Source organism: Pan troglodytes, chromosome 1, assembly GCF_028858775.2.
Source record: "Pan troglodytes isolate AG18354 chromosome 1, NHGRI_mPanTro3-v2.0_pri, whole genome shotgun sequence".
NCBI classification, from domain to species: domain Eukaryota; kingdom Metazoa; phylum Chordata; class Mammalia; order Primates; family Hominidae; genus Pan; species Pan troglodytes.
The window spans coordinates 77,288,153-77,297,406 of NC_072398.2; the positions used below are offsets into that span (position 1 = coordinate 77,288,153).

Genomic DNA, 9,254 nt, shown 5'->3' on the forward strand with positions numbered 1-9,254 from the left:
TTTTCAATCTGGTCCCTCCCCTTTGTTCCATAGCCCACTGGACTACAAAGGACCTCCTAGGAAGAATGTGCTCAGCTTTCTTTGCAATGACTGGGCATGCCAGAAACAGAGGCTTTGAATCATCTCATCACCTGGTCAGCAGGAGCTATTTATGCCAGAAATGTCTTAGAAAGAAAAGTGTCCTTTTATTAATTTCATGGCTTTCTTGCTAACATTTACAGTCCAAAACAAGTACAATCTGAATTTCAGACTTAGGTTTCTGATTTGAGGAAAAGAACAAAGAAAGTACTGCCTTCAATTCACATAGCTATAATTAGTGCCTTGTTCCCCCCCAACAGTTCAATGTACTTGGTAGTTCTTCCTTTGTGAATTCTTATAAACTCAGAAATACTGTTAGGGCATAGGGGAGGGAGTCTCAAGAAAGCTAGAGATCCTGGTTGGGCTAGTGGGGCCAGACAACGGACCACTGATGCTAATGGGATTTCGCTGGCATGCAGGGATTGCAGAGGCCTGAGAACTCCTTCTGTGGTCATTGGGAGAAGGCAAGGAAGGAGACTGCACCTGACTTACTCTATAGCCAATTATGTATGCACTCATTTATTTATTCGTTCACCTATCATTTATTGAGAACCTTTATTGCATGCCCGGCACTGCACTAAGCACTTGGGGGAGAAAGAAGTTTTAAAGAAGAACAACTTTATAGAATAGGGTTATCTTCTGAAAGAGAACGGGAAACCAGGCTGAAATTATGGGGCCTGTAAAAAGAGGAAGAAAAGACAGCCATGGCCTAAAGAGTAGCCCTGGGGCAGAGCAACTCAAAGTTCTCTTGGGTTCTGTGGCATAGAAAATTTACATGACTTAACTAAGATCATACAGATCTTTGAAGTCAGAGACTGGCCTAAAACCCAGCCTGAGTGCCTTTCAGATGACCCCATGAACCTAGTACAGTGAAAAGAACTCAGACCTCAGAAAGAAAAACGCCTTGATTTAAACTCTGCTTTTACCTTCAGTTACTTTAGAACTAAACCTCTCTGAGCTATAGTATCTCATGTAAAAAAGTGATAAAAAATACTTATTGTAAAATGAGGTTACTATAGGATTAAAATACATGCTGTGATTTCTGCTACAAGAAAGATGGAGTAGTAGAGTCCACATTTTCTTTCCCAGTTGATACAAGACAAAATACATGAAACAATGGTTTCTTTTTTTTTTTTTTTTTTTTTTTTTTTTTCTGAGACAGAGTCTCATTCTGTAGCCCAGGCTGGAGTGCAGTGGTGCCATCACTGCTCACTGCAACCTCTGCCTCCCAGGTTCAAGTGATTCTCTGTCTCAGCCTCCCAAGTAGCTGAGATTACAGACAAGTGCCACCACGTCTGGCTAATTTTTGTATTTTTAGTAGAGACAGTGTTTCACCATGTTGGCCAGGCTGGTCTTGAACTCCTGACCTCAAGTGATCTGCCTGCCTCAGCCTCCCAAATTGCTGGGATCACAGGCGTGAGCCACCACGTCCAGCCTGAAACAATGGTTTTCAAGACATTGGACATCAGGCAATAAAAAACAATAATCCCTGAGAGAAGGGAAACAAGTGAGATGAGCCCTATGATTGAGACAAGTTCCTGCCTTGAGAGAGTTCCCAGGTCATGGCCCAAAGAGTGAAAACTGACATACAGCCTTAGAAGACTCCATGAGTTGTAAAGTCACAGCTGAAAGTCCAGAGAGACCTACCAATCTCTGCCTGAAAGAAAGAAAGAAAGAAAGAAAGAAAGAAAGAAAGAAAGAGGGAGAGAGGGAGGGAGAGAGAGGGAGGGAGAGAGAGAAAGAAAGAGAAAGGAAGGGAAGGGAAGGGGAGAAAGGAAAGAAAGAAAAAGAGAAAGAGGAAGGAAGGAAGAAAGGAAGGAAGGAAGGGAGGGAGGGAGGGAGGGAAAGTAGTCAAGCAAAAAAGAGTATATACTATACGATTTCATTAATGTAAAATTCTAGAAAATGTAAACAAATTTGTAGTGACAGGAAGCCGACCACTGGTTGTCTAAGGACAAGACTTGGGGTGGGAAAAGTGGGATGAAGGAATTACAAGGAGCATAAGGTAACTTTGTGGAGTGATGGGCATGTATATACATATCATATATATATTCATCATATATATATATATTTTAGAGGCAGAGTCTCTCTGTCACCCAGGCTGGAGTGCAGTGGCACCATTATGGGTCACTGCAGCCTAAACTCCAGTGGCTCAAACAATCCTCCCACCTCAGCTTCCCAAGCAGCTGGGACTACAGGTATGTGCCACCATGCCTGGCTAATCATTATCAGGATTCTGGTGATGGTTTCATGGGCATATACAAATATGAAAACTTATTAAGTGGTATGATTTAAACATGTGCAGTTTGTTATATGTCAGTCACACCTCAATAAAGCTGCTTTTAAAATTTCCTGATATTTCTACGGTACCTCTAACATAGTAAGTCCTTAGTAAATGTTAGTTCTCTTTCTTTTAACAACTATGCTTTACAACTAGGAACTAATAGGATCATAATTCCTGACTAAGGAACTCTTTTTCTCACCAGAAAAGTGTAGGAACTATTTTTGAAAGGCTGAACTGCTTGGTCATCTTTGCTTTCGGTTTTACTAAGGCTGGCAGCTCTCTGTACCAGCAACGCCCCCAAAGAGCCAGGCAAAGTGAGTGAGGTCAGCCTAGCTTTCCTTCTCTCCACCTTCACTCCTCAGAGCCATCACCTTGGCAACATAATCCAATTTGATGGCTTATCAAAATGCAAGGTTCTTGATGTTTGTACCCCCATTGCCCCAGCATAGTGTTTGGTGTGTGGCTAGAGCTTAACAAAGGATCAGGGAGAACGAGTGAAGGAAAAGAGGAAAGCTTCCATCCCTGTGCCTGTGTGCCTGCATGGTGACCTCCAGGTCTTCGTGTAGTGCAGGTCTCATCTAAGTCTCAATAAAGGAAATTATCTGCTCTGGCTGAGGCGCCAGACCACTGCAGCTCTGGGTCTTGATAACACCCACAGCTTTCACACCAATGCCTTTCCACAACTACTTCACTTATTGGGTCTACTGAGCACTCTGCTAGGACATCACAACCATTCTCGGTCCATCGATCTTGATTGGATAGCAAAACAGATTACATTTTAACATCTTCATGTTGCTAGGGTTCTCAACTTTTGCGTTCAAAGAGACAAGATGGTTATCATAGTGGCAAGCACTGAACTGGAAACCTAGAGACATGTAGCTAGTCCTGGCTCTGCCCTCTCATCAATGAATGACCTGGAATCAATCCAGTCTATACTTGTAACTCATTGGCCAGCCTTCCTTACCATAACTGTGCTATTCCAGGAGAGGCAAAATGTTTAAGAGTCACATCACCAGCCTTGGGTTGGGGTAAGTCCTAGATCTGCCACGTGATAACTAGAAAATGGGTTGAGTGGCCTAGCCCATCCAGAGGGCCCTTTGTAGGAAATTTTTCTGTGGTCCGTTTTTCAAATGGCCTGGGGCTTATTTATTCTCCTATAGGGAAGTAGATGCTGTGGTAGCCATGAGAAAATAGCTCTTCTGGTAAGGAGAGTGCTAGGTATGCAAACATTCAGTCGGCGGTACCCCTGAAATTTAACTTGAAAATTGCACCTAAAGGCTTCTGCAAATTAATAGCATTCAATGGGGGCTCAGCCTTGTTTCTCTGCAGGACATGCTAATATAGGAGCCTTAAAAATTAATAAATTAATATAGTCTACATAACAGTCATACTTCATACGAAAAGCACCTGCCACACATTAATGAAGCTGTCCTTTCATTTTTCTTCATTAAGTATAAGGCTTATGAACAAGGACATTTATTACTTTATTCATTACAGTACTCCTAGTGCGATAGAAAGGTGCCTGATACATAGTAGGCACTCCAACAAATGTTTATTGAATAAAAGAATCATTTAATAAAGTCCTTATGAGTTGAATCTGTATGCAATGCTTTGTAGTATTAAATGTATTGTAACCTTCCTTAACCAAAATAACAGCAACTTCATTTCCCCTAACAACTTTCTTTAAATACCCTCACAATTTCCTTCTTCCTTCCTGGGTAGTCTATTAGCATCCTCAGAAGACTGGTAGAGATCCAAGCCTTATTTTTGAGAATAAAAGCTGGAAATCATTATTTCCAGCTTTTTTCAGAGTTATAGATTAAATCTCAACAGAACCCAGGTGGGCTATAGGATTTGTTGACATGCTGAAGGGGCCCTGCAGAGTGCTGTACCATGTTGTAGGCATAGTACTGGTTCAGCTGAGATTTAATCTACAACTCTGAAATAACTATTTCCAGCTTTTATGAGAATAAACAAAGAAGATGGGCTATAGGACTTGTTTATGTGCTGAAGGGGCCCTGCAGAGTATTGTACCATCTTGCCTAGATAAATAAAAGATATCACTATATTGATTAGGTGTTTGTTTTATGCCTTCATTAAAGAACCAATCTTGTTTTGCCACTCTTGGTTTGTAGATAGAAACCAAGTTTCTTGGTTTCATAAATAGAACGAATCTGACTAATTAAAACCCTTAGCTCCACAAAATATTGCAATCATTCACATTTCCATGAGAAAAGACATTTTGTTATTTATTTATTTATTTAAGAAATGTGTGTGCCTTTATTGGCTGAGCAGAATCCTTGAGGGTGGTGAAGCAGGAAGAGTGGGTGGCTCTGATGCCTGGCCGGGCAGTGCTTCATGAGCTTGTAGGTGATCGAGGTAATGGCCAATCCTCTCGGGCTTGCCCTCCACTTGGTTGAAGGCCTTGCCATTGTAGACGCCCACCATGCTACCCACCGTCTTGTCTCCCATCTTGGGCAGGATGATCATATCCTGCAGGTGCGCGTTCACCACCTCCAGCTTCTGCATAGGCAGTGCCCACTTCTTGCCCTTGCGCAGGCGCTTCAGCAGTGAGTGCTGCTTCTGCCACAGGCCACGGTGCAGCTTCATTCGCTGCTCGCATGACAAGTCCAGCAGTGGGTCGGGGTGCACGCCACAGGAGGTGAACTTGCAGAAGGTCTGCTTCTTCTGCTTTGCTGCTTTTTCTGCTCCACTTCTGCCATCTTGACTTTTTTTTTTTTTTAAAACAACATGCCTCAAAGATCTCCAGTGAAAGAAAAACCCAAACTGCCTCCCTTTTCAGTGCTAAAAGATAATATCCTATGGCAGCTATTTCTAGGCCTGTTTATTATCAGAATTGCTTGAGAGTTTTAAAAATGCAGATTCCTTGGCTCTACCTCTGTCCTACTCCATCACTCCCCCACCCCACCCCACACACACACACACCCAAGATTCTGACATAGTAGGTCTGGGATATGGTCCAGAATCAGTATATAGGAAATGGACCCCAGATGGTTTTGTTGTGCAACCAGATTTTGAAACCACCTTCTAAGCTGTGCTGCTATATAACAAAAAACGCCCAGAACTACTGACTACAAAACCAGGGACTCCTTTCCCCTTGTTCTAAAGAAGGGACTGTGTCTCCCAGCCTACCTGTCCTGCTAAATATGTAGGAGCTACAAACTCAAATGCCTGCAGGACCAGGCATGTAACATAAATGCAGGAAAGACACAGATGAGAGCAGTGGGGACTGTGGCAAACACCACCCATCCACAAGGCAAAGATGCTTGCCAGTTCCAGCCAAGTATGAACATGGGCCTGTCATCACAGGAGCTTCTAAATTCTCAAAAGAATCCAGAAATTTTATAATTTTGTATAAAACGATTTTCTAATCGATAGATTTTATTTAAAATGTCTGGTGAAGGTTAAACACATCTGGGGTAGCATGTGGCCCAGAGCCCATGCACTTTGGGAGGCCAAACTCCTCACACTACTGCCATCCACTCAAAGGGCAAGGAGCTAAGGTGTGGGCTAGTGTGAAGGTGGGAGGGGAATATACTCCAATTACCAAGTGACTGCTGATGTTTGCATTTCAGAGCTAAGCCAGCAGTCATTAATGAGACTAGCATTAATGGTTCTCTGGTTCTGTGGGGTGGCACAAACAAGCCCTTTTCGGCTATATATTCATTCCCCAAGGCTGCTGAAACAAATTACCACAAACTTGATGGCTTAAGACAACTGACATTTATTCTCTCACGACTGTAAAGGCCAGAAGTCTGCAAAGTGTCAGGAGGTGGGTGCCTCTGGAGGCTCTGAGGGAGAATCATTCCTTGCCTCTTTCCTAGCTTCTGGTAGCTGCTAGCAATCCTTGCTGTTCTTTGGCTTGCAGGGATGTCTCGCCAATCTGCCTCTGTCTTCATATGTCCTTCTCCCGTCTCCCTTGTCTCATTTCCCCTTCCATTCTAAGTCCTTATCATTGGATTTAAGGTCCACTCCAATCCAATATAATCTCAGCATGAGATTCTTAATTACATCTGCAAAGGCCCTTTTTCCAAATAAGCTCACATTCATAGGTTCTGGAGTTTAAGACTTGGATATTTCTTTTTAGAGCCACTATTCAACCCACTACAGATAGGTTTGCATTAAAAAATCCATTATTTCAATCAAATTGTACTTCTACCAACATTTATCTACCAATTTACTACTATGATAAAAATGACTTACATCTTGGCAGAAAACTTGAAGACATACCAGCTCAGGCCCAGATGCATGTTGTTACATTTTTTTCTTCTTATGTGCTGCGAGCTTCATGTCTTACTAGCATTATTCCATTGCTGTATTTCCTGCCATTACTTCTAAAATCAGGGATGTAGGGGTAAAAGGATCTCTGCCTTATACAGGCTTCCACCATTGGAGAAAATGGTGCTGTCTCCATGTGCATGGGCAGGAAATAGGTGATGGTGGAAGAGCAGAGGGCACAGGGTACTAGGTGAAGCAAGAGAACAACAGGTAAAGTAGAAGTCTGTCTTCATTGACCAGAGAAAGACACAGGAAATACGGCTCAAGTGAAAGAGCCCCTGGAAGTGCCAGGTTCCCAAGAATTTTTTACAGCCACCCAAGCACTTAAATGTGATTTCTAGTGCCATCTAGTGGGAAGCACAGGAACCAAGTGAGACGTGGGCTAGAAAAACAAAACCATGAGTCCAGCCTTCAGTCACTTTAAGGGGGCAGTTTTTATTGAGGCGGGATTTTTTTGTCTGCCTAGCGAGAGGATCTAAGGAGACTCTAAGCAAACATCTCACCATCTTGTATGCTGCCCTTACACTTTATGCACAGGTGGTTGCTGAAGTCATCCACGTGCTGTGTAATTTGTTCTCCCCAGCTAGTTGGTGAGCAGAAGCTATCTTTCCTCTTTTTATCAACACAAGCACAGTGTCTGGCACAGAACAACCTCTCCAAAAAAATGCCAATTGGGTATATAAAAAAGAAAAATCCAACTTAATGGTTTTTATTATCGACCATTTAGCTGTTAACAAATCTGCAGGAACCAAATGGCAAGACAAGCCACAAGAGGGAAACTGCATGACTTATGGTTTATTAGACTTTGAGCTTTATTAAGCAGTCCTTAGGAGGTACACTCAGGGCCCAATTATAGCAGGGAGTGAGGCTGCTGTGCCCCATGGAGGAAATCGTCCAATGCAACAAGCTGACTCCTCACACTACTGCCATCCACTCAAAGGGCAAAGAGCTAAGGTGTGGGCTAATGTGAAGGTGGGAGGGGAGTATGTTCCAATTACCAAGCAACTGCTGATGTTTGCATTTCAGAGCTAAGCCAGCAGTCATTAATGAGACTAGCTGGCAATTCCTTCCTCCTTACCTTGTTAACATATCCATCCACAGAACCTCTACTCCAGGGGTCCTCAATTTTGGCTGCAAAACAGCATCCATCACCTGGAAAGCTTTTTAAAATTCTTATGCACAGGCTGCACCCCAGACCAATTAAATCAGAGTCTGCGGGGGTCAGGCCTAGGCATTTTTTTAAAGCTTCCCAGATATATTCAATTTCTATGGCTGCTGTAAAGTTACTACAAATTTAGCGGCTTAAAACAACACAAATTCTTATCTTATAGTTCCGTATCAGGAGTCCAAAATGGGTCTCACTGAGCTACATTGAAGATATTGGTAGAGTTGCACTCCCTGCTGGAAGCTCTAGGGAAGCTCTAGTTTTCTTACCTTCTCCAGCTTCTAGAGGCTGCCCATGTTCCTTAGCTAGTGGCCTATGGTCTTCAAAGCCAGCACTGACTGGTGAGTCTTCCTCACATTGCTTCACTCTTGACACTGACTCTTCTGCCTCCCTCTTCCACATTTTAAGACCCTTGAGATTACGTGGAGTCCACCCAGTGTCTGTATCTGATTACTCAAAATAATCTCCCTATTTTAAAGACAGCTCATTAGCAACACCAAATCCATCTGCTACATTAATTTCCCTTTGTTGTGTAGTGTAACGTAACATTCATAGGTTGCAAGGATTAGGACAGGGACATCTTTGGGAGAACATTATTCTGCTTACCATATCCAATGACTCCAATGTGCAGCTGAGAATAACTGCTGGTTCTGCCAGGCACTGTGGCTCATATCTGTAATCCTAGCACTTTGGGAGGCCAAGGCAGGCAGATTGCTTGAGCTCAGCAGTTCGAGACCAGCCTGGACAACATGGTGAAACCCTGTCTCTACCAAAAACACAAAAATGAGCTGGGCATGGTGGTGTGCGCCTATAGTCCCAGCTACTCAGGAGGCTGAGGCAAGAGGATTGCTTGAGCTTGGGAGGCAGAGGTGGCAGTGAGCCAAAATCACACCACTTCACTCCATTCTGGACAACAGAGTGAGACCCTGTCTCAAAAAAAAAAAAATAACTACTGGTCTACCCAATCCACAAGAAGACAGACTTAGAGAAGAGGCCCAGTTAGCAGGCAGCCATGACAGAAGACTGGAGGCACACACTGAAAAATTGGTGGGGGACAAGGGCAAAAAGGCAGAGAAGGGCAATAGGCAGCCTTACCAATTTTACATTGTCACAGAACTTGTTTAGGATGGGGGGAGGGGCGAGGGCACAAACTGTCATGTGATTTATTCTCATTCAGTTCTCTGATAGTCCTGGGAAGCTAAATTGTACACTATCCCAAGGATGATGGGACCATCCCCACTCAGCTGTAGCCATTAAAGAAAATTGAGGTCATAGATAAGACTTTTCCAGACTTTTGTAACTCATTGCTATCAGCTTGCTCCTTGTTTTGTACTCAGAAGCATGCCAGATTCTCAGGAATTCCATAGGCTATCTCCCCTATAATCTGTCTCTATGCAAAATAGATTATAACTTGAAAATGTATACTGA

At 43.1% G+C, this 9,254-nt stretch overlaps 1 protein-coding gene across 1 annotated transcript; it reads right to left on the bottom strand.

Annotated features, from left to right (window-relative positions):
• Positions 1-4,590: 4,590 nt before the first annotated feature.
• LOC107973773 (small ribosomal subunit protein uS19-like) lies at positions 4,591-8,228 on the bottom strand. Its single transcript, XM_054677688.2, is given in 4 exon segments — positions 4,591-4,712; positions 4,714-4,741; positions 4,743-5,157; positions 8,096-8,228. Coding segments are annotated over 4 exon segments (669 nt in total). The 3' UTR covers positions 4,591-4,619.
• Positions 8,229-9,254: the final 1,026 nt, after the last annotated feature.